This window comes from Phaethon aethereus, assembly GCF_964289735.1.
Source record: "Phaethon aethereus genome assembly, chromosome: 3".
NCBI classification, from domain to species: Eukaryota; Metazoa; Chordata; class Aves; order Phaethontiformes; family Phaethontidae; genus Phaethon; species Phaethon aethereus.
Window position 1 is genome coordinate 77,099,071 of NC_138576.1, and position 20,255 is coordinate 77,119,325.

The window sequence follows — 20,255 nt, forward strand, 5'->3', positions numbered from 1 at the left end:
ATCTTATTTGGTGGGGCAGAGCAAGTGTCCAGAAGGAAGGAAAGGGTATCTGACATGATTACTCATTTATTGTATTTGTCATGTTTTATTTTTAAAGCAGGTTCTAATATAAGACCGTGTGCAAGTCCTCTGTCATGGTTGTTTTACATCTGACCTCTTCTTAGGAGAGGAAGCTGGCACTGGAAGTTGTCTTTGAGCTTGCCCAGAGTTCATATAGGGCTGCTTTTTTTTTTTTTTTTGCCTTGTGAGTTTACAAATAGATCAGCTCCTGGTATTGACTTAGTGGGCCAGAGCTGACTCAAAGGATAGGCTATAGTGGGTTTTGGCTGGGGAGGAGGGAAGACCCAAGTCATAGCGGTCTGGATTTCACTTGTCTTGTTCTGCAATGGAGTTGTGCCATTGCGAGGGTTAACTGTGTGATACCATGCAGTTGTTGCTTGGTTGGTTTGTTTTTGGTTTTTTGTGTGTGTGGGTTATTTGTTTGCTTGTTTTTGAAAAGGCCTGTTCCTCACTGAAGGGCAAAAGTGTTACTCTGTAGTTTTATCTTTGAACAATTTAAATCAAAGTAGCTTAGAGTTTTGGAAAATCACAAAGACAAGTCAGCATTTTTTAAACAATGAAATATTTTGTAGTACTGTATGCGATACTACTAGATGTGATAGCAATGGAAGGTCCTACTTGGGGTTGGAAAGCTATTGTGCTGGACTCTGTACTGACATAGGTACTAATCCTGCAAAGATACATGTTTTCCTTTTCATTCAGTGATACAGCATCCAGTGGTTAAGCTGACCGTCTGAATTGGGAGTTTGAAGAACATACATTATCGTAATTTTGTGTTTGTATGAGCTCTGACTTCTTCTTAAGTATTACCTTTTTTTTCCAAAGCACCAAAGTAATTGAGGCTAATAAAAAAAGTTACTGTGGAGACCCTGGTTTTGTGCTACCAAAAAAAAAGTTCTGAGGTTAAACGTACTTAATATTAAAATCAGTGGAAAATGCATAAAATACATTCAGGTCTGCTATGCTAGATAAAAGTTTTGTGGAGGGTGGAGAGCCTTTTCAGTGAACTTAGAAGTTGCCTTCATGATATGCACAAGTTAGGGGGTGGAAGATGGAAGGGAAGACCTCTGCTGTTGTCTCTGCTGCCGATTAGATTGTCTGTCTTGCATTATGTTTGTATTTTTGAACCTTTGTTTTACGGACCTCTTAAAAAAAACGTGCGGCAAGCCTAAACTCTGAAACAAATGTTACATTTACATAAAAGTTTACACTGTGTTCTCCTAGTGACACTGGCTATACATCCTCTTTGTTGTATGTTACCTATGCTTTTCTTGATTGGAAAGTTGCCCTTATGGGTGTGAAAAAACTTGGGAAAAATATACATGGCTGTTGCAGTAAAATACAGAAGGTTGACTGTGGTTGGCATCTATTGATGGATTAGCTTTCTAAACAGATATTGCAAGTAAAAATTCTTTAACGTCATGGTTTAACTTGTTCTCTACAGGAAAGAGTGCAAATCAGAAGATGCTACTTGCAAGATCTCTGAATCCGACCCTGAGGAATTATCAGATGAAGCAGGTGCTGACACCTTCTATGGGACTTCTCCTCCTAGTACACCCCGCCAGATAAAGCGTATGTCAACAAAGCATCAGAAAAATAACGTTGGGAGACCTGCTAGCCGCTCCACTTTGAAAGGTAGGTGTGGTGTTTTGCTTTTTTTCCTAAAATGACCATAAGGTCATAACAGTAGCCCTTCGTTACCCAACGGGTGACATATACAGAAAATGGAGCCAGATACTGAGGTGCAATGAATGTACGGGAGGCAGCTGTCATAAATGGCAACAAGGCAAAACCCTTTTGGGTATTAGAAGGAAAATTTTACCATGAGAGTGGTCAAGCAGTGAACAGTTTGCTGGGGTGTTGAATCTCCATCCTTGGAGATTTCCAAAACACAACTAGATAAGATCAGGAGCAGGCTAAACTAGTTATGAAATAAACCCTGCTTTAAGCAGGAGGTTGGACAAAATGACCTTCAGAAGTATTTTCTAATCAAATTCTATTTTCTGCGATTCTATGGTCTGTAGTAATGGTATAGTTGCTTCTCTGCCCCTATGTCATGTTCTGAAGCACTTCACAGTCTGTTTTATAGCAAAACAGAATTTTCAGTTATTGTTCTTTGCTCTGTAGTGACACTGAAGCAATTAAATTGTAGTTACCACTGTTTACTTCTGTTGACGTTTTAGTCATAAAGCCATAACTGGGAAAAAAACCAAGACACTTGTGTTTTCTCATAATGTTACTAAGTAACAATATCTAATACTAAATAAAACTATTTTAGGCTAAAGTATGAATTTTCAGCTTTTCTTTCTTTAATTTTGAGCAGATACAGAATATGGTTGTTGCTTGTTGAAAAGACAATTTTAAAAACGATGCAGTAGCTACATCTTTTCAAGCTGCTGTTCTAAGAAAAAAAAGAAAAACTGTGCAGTTATAGTGGTTTTACTGAGCTCGAGGTAGGTTCAAAAACAAGCCATTTTTGAAGATTGTATGTTCAATATTTTTGTACAGAATATACCTAGGTTTGGTGTTGTGTTGTTAATTTTTTTTGGTGTTTTTTTTTTTTTTTTTTAAACCATCCATGTCAGACATGGTTATTTGCCAGAGTTGTTATGGTAGCTTGACTATTGCCAGTTAATACTTTGGATGAAATTTTTAAAATTGCTTCACATGAAACGAGAAATGTTATCACAGAGTGCGTTTACTTGCAAGGATTACATTTTCAAGGTAAAGTGTAGGGGAGAAGAAGGTAAATGGTTTAGCGTGAATAAGGGAATATGGTCTATTCTTCAGTTGCATAGAGTTGTGGAGTGCAAGTTCATAATAAAAGAAGGGCCCATGCAAGCATCTTCCAAAGCTTTTGGTTCGCTTCCATTTCATACAGCTGCTGAATAATGTCACTATGAAGATAGCATTCACCAAAGGACCTGTTCCTTAAACTAAATTGAAGAGAAGTCTCTTTACACTTGCCAGTCAGCTGTGTAGGCATTGGAATTATTAAGCTTCTTTTACTGGCTTTTAATTGTGCCTTTTGGTTAAGTTAAACTCTTCTAATACAACATTAACATTATTTAGTTCTGTATATGGTAGTTATGTAGTAGCTTTCCTTGCCTTCTGTGATTTTTTTTTTTTTAATTATTTCTTCCTGTGCTTTAAAAAAAAGTTTCTAAACAGAGAAATTGTGATACTAAAGAACTATAATTCATAGTTATATAATACTTCATAGCAACCCTTTGGTGCTGAGCACGTATTGAGGATCAATACCTTTATGAGAAATAGGGAGCTTTTGTTTATCCCTCGTAATAGATTTTGAGTTTTTGGAGCAAGGTCTCTCTCTTTCTACTTGTGAGGGGAATTGTCCTTGCTTCTGAAACAGTAATATCCTGTTCTTGGTTGCTGTGAATATATCTTAGAATATATTTGGGGTTTGGTTTTTGTTTTGTTTTGGTTTTGTGTTGGTGTGTTTTTTTTTTTTTTTCTTTTCTTTCTTAATGAATTAGATAGTGTTGTATTGTGTAAAATCTCTTTTCTGGAAAGTTCATTTTTCATTTTGTTTAACTTTGCCTGTATGTACAGTTTCAGAAATTTTTTTCTGTATTGTGGGGGGAAAAAACCCCACACACCAAACCCAACACAGTCAAACTGGACTCGTTGATTAATCTTGAATGTGTATGTATACGCTGTTACTGAGATTGAATTGGTTTTACTTCGGTAAGAGAATTCATGCAGGGGTTAGTTTGATGTTATTTCAAATGTACTTTTTAAAGCTGATTAGTTACTTTTTAGACCTTTACACATAACACAGATTTAATGTATCTTTCCTTTATTTAGACAATTGCAAGAATTTTGGGCATTGGGAGCTTGTTTACTTGTATCTCCAAAGTTTGTTTAATTTTTGTCACACCTTGCTTGTAACTTGCATTTAGTATAAAAAAATAAACTGACACAGTAATCTGTTTAAACTGCTTTCTGAATCATTTCTCCTGTAGCCCAAGACCCATGGGATTCACATTTTCGAAGCTAAATGCATTTCAGAGTTGGTCCTAAGACATATGTGTGTCTCCTGCCTGTTTTTTTCTGACTCAGAGGGTGTGGAACGTCAGTCCAGCAGTTCTTGCTTACTTATTGAAGTGTTAGCTGCTGGGACTATGTAAAAAGCAGTGACGCTGTCTACTTCTTGGTATGAAACTTCTGCAACTTCATACTTGAAGGGGAACCTCTCTCCGCCCCACTTTCTTACCCCATCAAGTTTGTCAAGTTCATTTTGTCTTTTTTTTTAATGAGCTGTTTAAGATCTCAGACTCTACCGTGTGCCCCCCCAGCTGATCGTTGCTTAGTCATGAAACCTACCTGCCCATGTAGCACTAAAGGTAATTGTAACTCAGAATTTGTTAGTACAGCTGAACTTGTTTTACAAATTAACTTAAGCCTATATTACAAAACTGCAATAAAATTAGTAGTAGGAACTCATGCAGTCATAACACTGATATTCCTTTATTGCAGAATTGGCACGTATATTTGAATCATTGGCGCCTGTTTATTTGATAAAATGAGAGGATTTTGAAACAATTTGTAGATTATTATGGCTGGACTTTGTTAAGAATGATGTATATTCGAGTATTAGGTCATTTTGGATGTCTAATAATGAATCATGTTTTTAACTTACCTTTCTTTCAATGTGTTTTGGTGGGGTGAAGAATCTGAAGATTAATATTGAAGGAGAATAACATGTTAAAAAACACAAATTGGAGGGGTTTAGAGGACCTCCTGGTAGTTAGAGTGTAAGTTCTGAAAGTGATCTTTAAATGTGTCAGGGTTTTCATTTATTTTGCAAGGTCATCAAAATCTTTAACATCAAAGTACTGTTAGAAGTTGATCCATTTCTAATCTACCTTAGAGTCTGGAGTGGGAGAGACTGTGTGTGTGTTTCATCTGTGCCAACCTCCTTCATCTTCCTTCTTTCCGGCCAAGGCAGAATGTGTCTTCCCGCTGCTTGCCTGTCCTGGGTTTTTTGGGCTGTTGCCTCCTCGTGACAGTGCCAGCTGTGGTGTGGAATTCAAGCTGATACGCTCAGCAGGACTTTTAGTCATGTTCTGTCTGGTGCTGGTTAACCTCAAGAGTTAGTAACCAGTGAGGGTGAGGTACCGCTGTCTGACAGTAGTGTTTGAGTAGATAAACGTAAAATCAATGATAGTAAATTCCATAGCAGGTTTCTTAGAATCACTGATATGTTTCTACTTCCAGGAGGAAAACTGTATTTGAGTTAGGTTTTCATGTCGTCTGCCATTGTACTTTGTAGCCATTCAGAGAAAGATGTATGAATACCTGAAATAAAAGTATCATAAGAACCATTAGTAAAGTCCATATTTGCAAGAAACAGTTTCTGTGATGACTTTGTGATTCTTCTTTCTTCCTTGTATCCTTCAGAATATAATTTCTTTTTATTCCAGGGTGAAGTGCCATTGTACGCATTGTGACCTGCCCCAATCCTACACAACTGTGGCAAGGGTTAAATTATGTTTTTTAGATACGGGGATTGGAAAGGGGCAATGTGGCAGGTCACACCCTTATACTCATTTATTGCTCATTAACAGCTGAAAACAGGGTTCGTAATGGAAACAAGCAAAGGAGGGTGCTCTGACCCACATGCCTCTCCACTTCCATTTCAAGCATCTCTGCAACCTTAATACAGTGCCTCTGTGTGCACACATTTGATAATCTTTGAGCTACATTACCACACAACTTCTTTTCCAGAGAACTGCTGTCTTACATGAGTAGACATTGTTTGGAATTTTGTGATGAAGGAAACAGATTTCTGTATGACTGTACCTTCTTTTGTTGTAGATGCTGGAAGATACGTAGTAAATGAAACAAGAATGAAGTACCATCTGATAATTAAGTCAGTGAAGCGCATCATATGATAACAGCATTCTGTCATAAAAATTTGTGTCATGCTCGGCAAATAGCACAAACTAAAATCTGCTGTTTCTCATTTTCCTAGAAGCAAGCTAGAGATTCTGGGATGTCATTTGCAAATTGTTGAAAATTCAAGGTTCAGTTCAGGGAGCGTTGAACACGAAGTGCTCAATGTTCTGAAATGTTGAGCAATAGCTCTTCCCATTTTTGGCACCCAAAAGTATGCAGGCTTGATTGATCTTTGTCTATCCTGATTTTCCATATATTGAAAGGGAATAATATTATTCTTCCACTGAGCAGGCCTGTTTTGCAAATAAGCTTATTAGTATTTCTGGTATTAGTGGATCTTACAGTGAGGAGCACAGTTGCAAAGACTCTAAGGAAGTGGCTACTTCTAGAGTGGGGAATGAGCCATGCGCAGCAGGTGATCGTTGAAGTGCCATTGAACAGTGAAAAGAAGATAAAGTATTCAGCCATCATTCTGAAAGTCTTTTCTGTTCTTGAATAAGCAGGGGCCCTATGACTGTGTAGGTTGTTGTGTTCCAACTGCTGATCTCTGGACTGCAGCTGGTCTTCATACAGGTGCTTCTCTCCAGCCTGCCACCAGTTCCTTAAAGGAGAGGGAGAACCACTGTTTTAATACTAAGTAGTTCCTCCTGTCCTGATCTGCAAAGCCTAGATCGAAGCGCTTTTGTTAGTGCTGCCAAAGAGTCATAAGGTCTGCCGCTTCTGAGGAAAGAACAAGAAGATAAGAAGAGATTGCACAATTAGGCAGGAAAGGACTGCTCTTATATAGTAAGGGAGAAGGCAAGTGTTTTGTGTGTTGGGAGAGTGAAGAAGTAGGCTCCTGGTGTTAAGGCAGTGTATTAACTGCCTACATAGGGGATCCTAGAACTAAGATCAAGTCCTCCAAGAGCCAGGATTGGATCATTCAAACTAAATTTCAGAATCCATACATACTTCAGTTTTTATGAAATTGCACATGCAATGGAGTCTCTTTAATGCTGTTCGACTTGGAAACTTTAATGATACTCTGTTGCATTTTGAGGATTTTTTGGGAGGCTGTCTGATAAATGTATGGAAAATGAACTTGGAAACAGTTCTTTTCCTTTTGATCATAATCAGTTCTTAGGTATATCTCAGGATAATGAGAGTTCTCTGAAGTCCTTTCCGCAAAAGAGGTAAAGCAAGAGGAGAAAAATTTCCATTGGTGCTACTGTTAATGTAGCTATACTAATGGCAATTTCCAAAGATTATGTTTTACTTTCTACCCATTCCTATTTTGTTTTGTTGGTATGAAACAATGTTTTATGGTCAGACTAAGAAATATGATTAGGAGCTGGATTGAACAATGGTCACATTCTTTTTTTTTTCTTTTTTTGCAGAAAAAATGAGTGTGCCAACTCAGTCTGTGCATAAAGACAATGGGAAAACCATTGACAATGTGGAGGAGCACAGCTATAAGCAAGGAAAAAAGATCCGAGACACCCTAAGGACAACAGAACGAGATCACAAGAAAAATGTGCAGTGCTCATTTATGTTAGACTCAGTTGGTGGGTCTCTGCCAAAAAAAACAATTCCAGATGTTGATCTCAATAAGCCTTACCTCAGCCTTGGCTGTAGCAATGCTAAGCTTCCAGTCTCTGTGCCCATGCCAATACCCAGAACTGCGCGCCAGACTTCTAGGACTGATTGCCCGGCAGACCGCTTAAAATTCTTTGAAACCCTGCGGCTTTTGTTAAAACTTACCTCAGTCTCAAAGAAAAAGGACAGGGAGCAAAGAGGACAAGAAAACACCTCTTCTGTCTGGCTGAACCGATCCAATGAACTGATCTGGCTGGAGCTGCAAGCTTGGCATGCTGGCCGGAGCATTAATGACCAAGACCTCTATCTCTATGCAGCCCGTCAAGCTATCCCTGATATCATCAATGAAATCCTCACCTTCAAAGTGAACTATGGAAGCTTCTCCTGTGTAAAAAATGGAGCCAATCTCAATGGTACTTCAGGAGAAGGAGTTTGCAAAGCAACACATGGAACTAGTGCTTTGGGTTACTCAAGTTACTATGAACACCTCCATCGCCAGCGGGTCTCATTTGAGCAAGTAAAACGGATAATGGAGCTGCTAGAGTATATAGAAGCACTTTATCCATCTCTGCAGGCTCTTCAAAAGGACTATGAAAAGTATGCTGCAAAGGACTTCCAAGACAGAGTGCAGGCACTCTGTCTATGGTTAAATATTACGAAAGACTTAAATCAAAAACTAAGGATTATGGGGACTGTATTGGGCATCAAAAATCTTTCTGACATTGGCTGGCCAGTGTTTGAAATTCCTTCTCCTCGACCATCTAAGGACAATGATCCACAGGATGAAGAAGTTGATAGGGAAACAGAAGTAAAGGAATCCTCAGGAACATGCACAGAGGAGAGCGATGGTGAAGAACAAATCTCTGAGGAGAATGTTGAGGAACTTAGACAAGCCATCAAGAACAATTTTACTAATAAGCCAAATTTTGACTTTCAGGACCATTTTTCAAGGAGGCTTGATAGGCTTGAATCTGAGGATGACTCCACTTCTTGGGTTATTCCAGAATGCAGTGCTGAGGCAAGCTGCAGTCAACACTGTTTGACCTCTATTTACAGGCCGTTTGTAGATAAAGCACTGAAGCAAATGGGGTTGAGGAAGCTAATTTTAAGACTGCACAAGCTAATGCATGGTTCATTGCAAAGGGCCCGTATGGCGTTGGTAAGGAGTGATCACCAGCTGGAGGTAGGTTGCTACTAGTGTAAATGGATAACAGGAGTACCTCCCCTGCTGTATGTTTCTAACTGAAACTAGAGGAACTGGGATCTTATTAAAGTTTTGTTTCCGTTGATAGTTTTTGAAAGATAGTCTATGTTATGATTAAGAGCCCAGTTCTGCTTCCATTGAAATGAATCAGTTGTTTGACCTGAATTAGAATTTGTGTGAAGCACAATCTAGTTCTCTGTTCTTCTTTGTAATTGAAATAACATTTTATGGTAACATCTTTGCTCATTATGTTTTCTAATGTCTAAAGCTGTAAGTCAGAAAAATTACAATGGAAAATTAGGCACAAAAGTTGAAACATGAGGAAAATGAGCGATCAAAGTGGTCATTTTCCTTCTCTTGGCTTCAAGAATGGTATCTCTCTGCAAGACATCTTTATGAAGACATCACTATTATTTTGGGTTTGTCCTCATCTAAATGAATGAACTCTCTTAACCTTGAAATCTATGAAAGCAAGTCATGTTAGCATGTCAGCTGGGTCTTAGTTTAAATTTTTTTTTCTTTGGGTCATTTTATATTCTTAATTAAGAGTGATTGTGAGGTAATAAAAATAAAATAAGCAGTAAACGAAGGACAGTAGTTGAAGTTTCATATGGTAAGTTGTGGTCACTAATTCTTTCAAGGCAGAATATTGTTTCTTAATATAAACTGTTACCTAACTTCTAGGTATTTTTAGAATACCTATATAGGTATATATAGGTATAATATATAGGAAGAACTAATAGTAAGGATTACTTGCCCTCATCGGTAAAGTGGCACTGTGTGTGGGGGCTAACCATGGATTCTGGATGAAGGAATTTCTTAGCCAACATGTCCGTTCTAATACGGATACCACATGTGGTCTTTGACATGTTGCTGATCTCTTAGTGTTGATTGTCACATTTGCAAAATGAACAAGACTTCTTTATCTCCCTTGGAGGTTATTTTTTAGGATGAATAAATTCATGAAGTTAATTGATTTTGAAAAAGTTTTTATTCATGCTGTTTTTAACATAGATATTACTGTTAAAAATTAAGCTGTTAATTGAATTTTTATTTATTCTCTAATAGGTTTCAACTTGTATTCTAGGAAGTTTTGCCTTAAGAAAATCTTTGTGTATTTCTAGAGTCATGTGTCTAAGCAAAACTTGCAGGTATCTGTTACAGTAACCAAAGTACCCCCAAACCATATACACTTACATAGGAAATTCAGCTTAATATATAGGCAGAGATACTTTTAAAGAAAACAAAGGAAATAAAACATAATTTGGGGGTATTGAAAACTACTTTGAATGTATTTTTGAAATTGCTAAATACCTAATGCTAAATACCTTGATTTCTTAAGGGTTCTTAAAACATGTTAATGAAACACTAGTAGCCAGAATCTTTGATGCAGCTTCCTAGAATTAAACTTTTTGGTAATGTAGCGTTGGATGACTTGTGTAAGATGAAAGATTAATCTTTTCTCCCTCCTTTTCTACCCTTTCAGCTTCTTTGAATGTTCTTTTCCAGTAATTATTACATTTTTCATTGGAATATTGTCCTGTTTTCAGAAATTACTTCATGGCTAAAGTTGAGTGTTATAAACTTGTAATGTTCTTTTTTGCCCCAAAATTAAAAGAATGCTGTCAAAAAAAGAAAATATTCTTTGTCAGAATTGTGGTGCCTACTGCAGCAAAAGATGACATCAGACTAAAATAGAAGAGATGGTTTTGAAATGGTTGTCTTTGCATCTGACTACTTTGAATGTAGTGTCTTGGATTTTTTTTTAGTGCAGTTCAGTTTGATGTTTGTATGCAGCCAGAGCTGTTAGTGTTTTGTTAATCTTTGTTACTTCTGCTATTTTTGTATCTTGACTCTGTGTTTATGTGTGTGCATACACTTAAAATCTCTGGGTATACTTTCTATTGTTACTTAAGCACTATCTTTCCTCTACAGTGTGCTTTCTGGATTCTTCCACTGTATCCATTTTAATGCTCATTTCATCTTAAATATATGTAAATGTTTATACAGATAGCTGTCTGTATTATTTTTTAAAGTAAAAGTTTAATTCGTCATAGGCTCTGATACTTTAACAAGGCTCTAGTCACTAGAGAGTCTGTTTTGTGTAGAGGTTGTCTGATTTGATTCTTAAAGAAAATGGCTAATATTTTAGTTTACAAAATTGGAGATGTTATTTTAGTAGAACTTTATTATTCAAGCCCATGTACCCTGCGTGTTGTTTATTCAACTGCCTGCGCATTGACTATGGATTTTATGTATAATCTCAATAAATGGCTTGGACTTTGTTTTCTTGGGGTTTTTTTAATAAGTATTTAGTAGTTACTCGAAACACTTCAAATTGGGCCTGCTGAAGATTAAGATTAGTCAAATGGAGCAATAGACGTTTAAGTGTCTAATAGTAAGCCCTAATGTCATGTGCTGTTATCCTTAATGTTAGAAAATGAAATAACACATTTACTCAATTTTTGTTGTTACTTTTGCTCATAGACTCGTTCTTTTGCTCATAGATTGGTTCTTTAATATTTTTATAAGAACTAAATTTTCCAACACTATACTTGCATCACAACAAAGATTGTATTTCTTAAATATTTTGTTGTACTGTAGGAGTGTAGTATTTTTGTGATCTGTTATTAATGAAAACTTCTTGTATAAAAACCTTTAGCTCTGCTGCTATTCTGGTGCTATACATTTCTTTTAAAGAGCGTTAGTAAAAAGAAGACATTAATATACCATCTAAGAAGATAAGTTCTTATACTGTAGATCAACTAGTGATTAAACTTCTACTAAGCTAGGTATAAAGGAAATCCCCCCCTCATGCATGTTTGCTATCTCTGCATAATGAGCTAGTGGTTTTATAAACCACTTAAGAATCTGCAGTGCATAGCATGTTAGTCATGAACATGCTATTCCATCCCCCATGACACTTGAGAAACATCACAATATTAAAAAACAAAAAAGCACTAAAAAAACCTGAGTGTCTCAGTAGCTGTAATTTTATGTAGTTCTTCTGAGACAGCAGAGCTTGAACAGTGCTGTAGGCACAAATGTAAAAAATGCGTATGTAGGTGTAAAGGAATAAACAAATTTTTTAATTTTCTGCTAGATAATAAGGTTAGCAGTGGCTTTTTTTTTTTTTTTTTAACTTTCTAGGCGGCATTTTATTATTTGATCTAATTTCTGGTAATGTTTTCCTCTCCTTTGAAGTGATGTTATTTAAATTTGGCACTGAAGAAAAATCTAAAAAAATGCTAGTTATGTCTAATATATGAATGAGGGATATTCAGGCATTATAGCAGCTGTGAAATGAGAATTAGAATAAAACAAACTTAATCTGAAACAAATCTTATCCTTAGATGATGTACAGTGTGGTGTTAGTTTTTAAGAGCTGTACACATTGCAATCCAAATTTTCTTCCTAAATTAAACCCCAGAGTGCCTCTATGTGTGGCTTTGCTTAGGATATTATCACAAGGTATATATTAGATATCTAGGGTGTCTATTTCAGATAGTTTCAATTAGTTTCTCTAATTTGACATGTCATTTCATTTAAATGAAAAATAAGCTTATTAATTGAAAAAAGAACTTGATCTTTATATTTTATATTCCTTTTTTAATTTGTTTCAATTTCTTACCATCTACCATGTTATTTTTTCAATAGTTTTGTTCAATTTAGCTAGTGACACTTTCTTCAATATTGCATTACTTTACAATGTGGTTTTATATAATATATGCACTATGTATTTGAAAAGGAACGAGGTTAGTCACCTGACATAGCCAAGTGCAGGCTTGTTTCTCTAGTTATAGTCATTAGTGTAAGACCTTTTGATTGATTGATTTTAATACATTTTGAAATTCTCAAGTATTGTATCTTATAATGACCTGAATATATGGTCTTATATATTATGTTAGACTTAACTTGTATGTTCATCATAACCTCCAACAGCAGTTTCTTCTTGTGTAGTGAGGTGGTGTCTAGCTTTAATGGATACTTTAATAATTTTAAAACAGAAGCATGAAGTAAGAGATTGTTTTGTTCACTCCCAAAGGTTTATAATTGTTTTCCTCAGCCTGGTGATCCTCAGTAAAAAAAAAACTTTAAAAGTTGGCTTTAAAAAAAAAAATAATTAAAACTTTAGTGGTTGCTTTGCCCGTTAATAGAGTCTTACCTTTTAAAACTAGTCTTTTGTGCATGCTACTTTAAACAAATGCTAAATCCTAAAGAATTTAAGGATCCTTTTCATGATATCTATTTCTTGTTACAGTTTTCAGAATTTCCAGATCCCATGTTGTGTTCAGATTATGTGCAGTTATTAAATTCCCCACCTTGTTGTGAGCAAAAATGCAGCACTGTATCATGGGAGGAGCTGAAATCCATGGATTTGCCATCTTTTGAACCTGCATTCTTGGTTCTTTGCCGAGTCCTGCTCAACGTTATCCATGAATGTCTTAAGCTAAGGTTGGAACAAAGACCTGCTGGGGAACCATCTCTTTTGAGTATTAAACAGGTTTGCTTCAACTGTTGGTTGTTTTTTTTTTTTCTTTTTTTTAAATATTTCCTATTTGAAATGACTTGTCATTTTATTATGATAAGGTTGTCAGTCTAAAGAGGATTAGTTTAAGAAATTACAATGTATAATTATGTAATAATTTTTATAAATACTCTGTATTCCATATGGAGATCTGTGTTTTGCATAGTAAACTGGTCATGTAGACCTCTCCTGATTTAGACTTCCAGGAATTAAAACTGGTGATGAAAGAGTTATCAGCCAGCTAAGGTAAACGGTATTTGTTCCATTTGCATTATAAGCTATATAACCTTGTCCAGTACATCTTCATCCATTTAGGCAGCATAACCAATTTTAAGGGTCTGTATATTTCCTTTTTCTTTCCTCTGATCCTTTTTTCTTTGGAAATGTAAGAACACTGCCAACACAGAGGTGGACCCATAGTGGAAGTTGATTAAGAAGAAAAAAAAAAGTCTTTCTCAGCATATTGTTTTATAAAAATATCTGATATTTTTTGTGGATATCTTGTGACCCAAGATTGTCAGTCTTGTCACTGGTTGAGAATGTTGTGTGAGGATTTCTTTTCTGGTGGTCATCTGATATGATGAAGGCTGTTAAGATCAATGCCCTTTTTCAAAGTCTAGTCCAGGACATACTAAAATTGTCTGAAGTCATCTACCTGCTCCCTGGCAGGCACAACCAGGTCAGGGTTTTATCAGGGGGTCTTTAAGGTTATATAGTTAAATAAGCTCTTGGGCTGATTATGATTTCACATTCCATTTACCTGCTGCTCCAAAACCAATTGCTAAGTTACTTTATGATCCCAAATAAATTTTGGTCCTCCCTCCTTTTTGCCCCCCGCCCCTTACTCCTCACCCCTTTTCCTTTCCTTGGTATGCTAGGATTTTGGATGCCCTTATATGTGCAAAAGCACAGTATCTACAATTTCAAATCTTAAGAGACATAGTTATAGTAAAATATAGGATAGCGTACTGTATTGTAAAGCACTATATATCCTTCTTTTTCCCAGAGATAGGTTGTTTTTTTGCCCTTAGATTTTGTATTCTCCTTGTGGACTTTGAGTTAAGTAAAAATAACACTTTCTTCCTGGAAAAAACAATGTGTTTGTTACAGACTGTTTTGATGGTGTATACTGTCTTGCTAGTCACATTGAAAAAATGAATTCAACTCGGCAAATGCTTGCTGTCCCATGCAGTATTTCTGAACAGGCAAAGCAGCTGTGGAGGCTATTTCACAAATAGATCTATTTGTTTCCGAAAGAACTATAATTCCTAAAATCTTATGCAGGCAGGCTCAAAACAGAGTCTAGAGGTCTGTTTTGTTCTGCAAGTTCGCAGAATATTACAGAATTAGAGAAGTCTGGGTTGGAGATGTTCTGGTCCAACCTTCTGTGGTGGAAGCTGGGCCCTATATTAGGTTATCCAGGCCTTGAGGCCAGATCATGATTGCTTTCAGTGAGAGAGAGATTCCACTGCTGCTCCAGCCAGTCTGTTCCAGCATTTATTTTTTTCTCCCAGTAAAGCATTTTTTTCAGGTATCCAGATGAAATTTCTCTGAAGCAACTGGTGCCTGTCAAGAGTTGTCAGGTCGCTGTGCATCCGTGTGAAAGAAGTGCTTCCATTTTCTCTGTAACTACCCTCTAGGCATTGGAAAACTGTCATTAGATTCCCCTTGCATATTCTCTTCTCTGGGTTGAACAAACCCTATCCCTTGAATTGTTCTTCGTATGTGCGGAGCACAGCACAGTTCGGTTTGTATAGTGATTGACCTAGTGGGTGTCATTTGGGGCACTGAGACCTTTAAGGGTCTCCTACTTTTTGGTACCATTTGAAATGTGTAGCAGTACTGTTTGAATGTATCAGGCATGCTAGTCCTGATACTCGGCTTTTCCAAGGTGAGGTTAAATTTTTGGATTACTAGCAAGTGATTTTTTTTTTTTTTTAAATCTGATTTGCAAGAAAAAGTATACACACAAAAAGAAAACCAGCACAGATCATATGCTTCCTAGTGTTCTTTTTCTCATCATCCTTTCTCATTAGCTTCCCCTTTTTGAGCCGCCTTGTGTATGTCTGTCTTTAGCAATAGCTTTTGTGATCCTGTGTATTGAAGAGAGCTGCTCTCTTTTAATGGCAATTTGCCACTGTGTGGTGGCAGGGTAGTTCCTGAACAGTTCAAGATGGTTCTCAAGTTCTGCATTTGTACTGAGAAGCAGGGGGGTAGGGGGTGGTGCGCATATGCACACAGGTTATTTTTGTTAGGTGGTTAAATTAGACACAGTTTGTCTGTTATAACCTGTGTTGAGTGTCTTATACAGCCATGATCTTCTCCAGAATAACTATCAGATCTCTCTGGATCTGTCACACCAGTTCGTACCTTCAAAAAGGTAGCAGATGATACTGTCATTTCATAAAAGCTTCTTCCTTACAATAATCAGTGGAGAAATTGGGTCAATACTGCTGGAAGATTTTTAGCTCCAGATCATAGACTACTGTAATAGAGAAATGCAATTTACAAATAAGTAATTTCTTCATCAACACCCATTTAATTCTATAGCTAGAAGCACTATTGCATATTGTATGTGGATGCAGGTGCTGATTTCTTAATTACCAATTCTGTTAGCCACACACCTGTTAACCAGGTGGTTGAACACATGTTTTACTGATTAAAGAAGCCAGCTAAAGCGTGTGTGTTTGGGTGGGGAAAACAGTATCTGATGATCAGTCCGTGATCTTAACAGCATGTGGTACCTCCTGGAATTTTTGGGTCAACAGTCCTTATGTCAACCACCAACATTTTGTGCAGACTGCTTATTGTCATGTGGCATGCATTAACTCTAAAGGTAGTCTGACCTAGTTGAAAAATGAAAAGTCACACCTACCTGGTTTCTGATAAGTGACTGACACCGCTTGGAGCAGGCCCACAGTGTTCTGACTAGCTACTGTGTTCTGCTTAATCAGGTTGTGTGTATCAGGTGTAGTTGTAGGTCACTTCAGAGTAAGTGTGATGTAAAATTTGGAAATTACTGGAACAGAAAAATTTGAATGTTTGGTGACAGGTTGTTATTTTATAGGCCAAGTAAATGGGGGAGGCGTAACGACACAAAAAAAACGCACCAACAAACCCCAGAAAATATAAACTTAACATAAACTTTCTTGCTCTAAACTGCAGTACCCTGGAGGCTGTGAGACGTGCCCCACCTGCTTTGCAGCAAAGAATTTCTAGTACAAACTCCCTAAACAAAAAGCAACCCATCAAACAAACCAATAATAGTGGTAATATTGTCAGTTTAAGCTGCATGTTCATTAGTGTGCTCATTGGAGACCATGTTTTTTGTTTGCCTGTTGTCTTGTGAGTTTCAGTTTCAAAAGTTGACACTTACAAAAAACTGTGTAGTGCTAAATTTGAATCCTGTATTCTATTATTCAATAGTGCGACGCATCACTGTATGGCAGTATTATTTTAACAAAAAAAATCTCTATTTTTAATGAATTTTTGAGAGTATTTTATTTTGGAATAGACAAATGGAGAAATAAATGTTACTTTTTGTGAGTTTTAGAAGTGAACTTTGCTTGTATCTGTAAGATAAGCCATACTATATAGTAAAGTTTTATGGATAAGTGATATTGCCAAGTCCCATCTGTCTCTGTGATGGGTGACCATAAAATTGGATGACCAATTTTAAATTCTTTGAACAAGTTATGTTTTCCTTTGTGGATCCAAGGGCAAAAACTTCTAAGAAGTTAATACAGAGTACTGTGAATGTGACTGAGTAGAGAATGAAGAATGTACATTAATTTTTAAATATATGACATGTTAGAGATAAAAATGTGTAATTATTGGATTTCCACCTTATAAAAAGTACTTTCTTTTTTTCTTCCTCTTTAACCTAGCTATTGGTAATTTTTAAGCTACAGAGTTCAGAGTATTACCCTTGTTTCCCCTGCATGCCAGGGAGCACAGTGTTACGTATTCTGGCCTGTAAAAGATTCCAAAGACTCTTGTCATATTAAATTGTATGTTTTTTGCTTTCATGATCTTATAATTTCTCATGCGTTGAGTCTACTATACTGATAGATTATTTTGCCAGGGTAGCCATTATAAAAGATTTTAAAAAGCAGATTAACCAACCGAAAAAATTCCATTCCCTCTGACCCTCCAAATGAACCCCTCTCTTCCTCTCATACTCTTGATTTAATGAAGTTGTGGCTCGGAAAAGGTCAGGGGTTGTCAGACCTGGAGACTGATAATAATTTCAGAAGAATACACACTTAGCACTGGAAGAACTTCTGAAAGAAAGGCGTTTGCTAGCATAGGTGTGAAACCGTTCTTGCTGTTTGTGTACTCCTGTGTCTGTGGTTGTGCACGTTTCTTCAAATAAATAAAAGCTGTAAGCTTCCAGGGAGGTGTGACAGCTGTTTGGCCAAAAGTGACCACTTCTGTGTTTGAAAAGATAACTTTCCTCATGTTAGCCTCATGGAAGCCACGAAAGAAACACTAGCTGTTTTCAGGCCTGGTATGGCTTTTAGGGTTGCGGACACCTGCCCAACAGATGGACAATGAATTTCCTGTAGTAAAACATTTCTCATAGGTCTCTAAACATGCAATGTGTTTGACAGATGCTATTCCTGGCTGACTTCAATTTAAACTGGTGATTTGATGATTGTGAGCCCTCTTGCCTACTTCTAAATTTTTAACTATCCAGTAAGTTGCTGACTGTGGCCCTGTGCAGGGAATAAAGTCTGGAACATCTGCCTCCATCTCTGTTTACGGTTATGTGGCAAATGGCATGATGGCAATTAAATAATCCTGTAAACTAGTCACATCTTTCATGCAGACGTGTAGAGCGACTGTATTCATTTTGAAAAACTGTAGGAATTACGTAGTGATCAACTAACATACTTAGACAAACTGGATTGACAAATTGAGCTTTCACTTCCCAGGGAGAATGTGAGAGTAATGCCTTGACTGATGGCAGTTTTTCTCTTGCAGCTAGTGAGAGAGTGTAAAGAGGTTCTGAAGGGTGGCCTGTTAATGAAGCAATATTACCAGTTTATGTTACGGGAGGTGTTAGATGACTTACAAAAGATAGATTGCAACATCGATTCTTTTGAAGAGGACCTGCATAAAATGTTAATGGTAAGCCTCATAAAGGAGACAATTTGTGGATTTCTAGTATGTGTATTAATCTGAATACTGGTAATAGCAATCTATTGTCCCTATTTGGTATAGTTCTTGCTACTTTTTTTGTTGTTGTGCTACTTAAACGTAGTTTTATTCTTTAATGGACTTGCAAAGGTGACACATTAGCCATTGCCATTTTAGCAATGCTGATTTTTGTTTATTGGACTGTGGTACAGTATACTTGTAAATTGCCTGTATTTACAATAAAGTGGTTCATAAATAGAAAGTAAATTCCATACATTTAAACTAAACTTTTCATAACCTTTTAGTATTGAATAAAAAAAAATATAATTGTTTGATTAACATCATGTCTTAATATCTTAGTATTGCATTCATCCATTAATGATACCTTATTTTTAATGTGTATTCATTATTGCAGTAAATTAAACACAAGTAAGTATTTTCAAGACAAACACTTTGCTTCTGAAAGATATTAAATAAAATACTCTGTCATAAATTTAGTTTAAATTACTGTTCCCTTGGATGTGGCTGATTTTTATTCTTTTGTGAGTTGCTTGAACTTTGTCCTTACTGTTCTGGGGGAAAAAAACCCAAGCTACACCTCAGTACTTCACCACTAGTGTTTTGCCAGCAGAGCTGTTGGTACCATCTGTTGTTGAGTACGCAAGGATTTTCCTGTTACATGCTTTTCATTACCTGCATTGGTGAAAATGTAGTGCTTGACCTAAAGTTTCTTATGCTGCATGCTTGCTTTCATCTCCATCTGAAATTTCTAGAAACTTCTGTCAGAATTGACCTGGCTATATGAAGGAAAAATGGTTCATCTTGTCAATTTTGAAATAACTTACCTGTTGGTTTTTTTAGGTAGCTGTGATGTTGTTGTGCTTTGAGGCAAGAGCTTGAACTTTGGTATAAGGATTTTGCTTTTTATAGGTCTTGAAAAGGATGGTAACAAGACTCTGTAAATAAGAATAAATATATCAGATTTCAAAGAATCACAGTTTGTGCATAGTCAGAGTTGCAGGTTACAGGAGCAGGGGAGAAAGATTGTATGAATGGTCAAGGCTGTCAGAAGACTGGGACAGCTGGGCAAAGAGAGCTGAAGAGATGATCTGGACTGCAAGTAGGGATAGGAAATCAGAGGTTAAAACACGTTTAATGAGGGCTGGGGGCTAGAACTTATTTGTCTTTTCCTGTGGACTCCTTGTATAGGCAGGCAAGGTAGCTAAGAAGAGTACCAGAAGAGGAACTAGGCTGAGAGTGAAAGGCGAATGAATAAAGTCAAGAATGGAGCTATAGCCTGAGACTATGAGAACAGAGCTCCTACCTAACCCAGAGTAGAATTTTAAGGTTTTCTGTATCTGCTCCACTCTCGTGAGACCCCACCTTGAGTACTGTGTTCAGCTCAGGGGCCCCCAGCATAAGAAAGACCATGGACCTGCTCGAGCATGGGACCATGAAGATGATCAGGGGGCTGGAGCACCTCACCTATGAGGGCAGGCTGAGATAGTTGTGGTTGTTTAGCCTAAGGAAGAGAAGTCTCTGGCAAGACCTTGTAGCAATCTTCCAGTGCTTTAAAGGGGGCCTACAGGAAAGATGGGGAGGGACTCTTATCAGGGAGTGCAGTGATAGGACGAAGGGTCACAGTTTTAAAGTGAAGGAGGGTAGATTTCAGATTAGATATTAGGAAGATGTTCTTTGCTGTGAGGATGGTGAGGCACTGGAACAGATTGCCCAGAGAAGTTGTGGATGCCCCATCCCTGACAATGTTCAAGGCCAGGTTGGATGGGGCTTTGAGCAACGTGATCTAGTGAAGGTGTCCCTGCC

General features: G+C 37.1%; 1 protein-coding gene across 1 annotated transcript in view; it reads left to right on the forward strand.

The window, feature by feature from the left end:
* Positions 1-20,255, forward strand: part of MAP3K4 (mitogen-activated protein kinase kinase kinase 4) — a gene marked incomplete at both ends in the record, with an annotated part of 72,793 nt that overhangs the window by 14,442 nt on the left and 38,096 nt on the right. The window contains 4 exons of the mRNA XM_081998559.1: positions 1,505-1,695; positions 7,359-8,740; positions 13,023-13,265; positions 18,276-18,422. Of these exons, the coding sequence (XP_081854685.1) occupies positions 1,505-1,695; positions 7,359-8,740; positions 13,023-13,265; positions 18,276-18,422 (1,963 nt within the window). The remainder of the gene's footprint in view (positions 1-1,504; positions 1,696-7,358; positions 8,741-13,022; positions 13,266-18,275; positions 18,423-20,255) is intronic.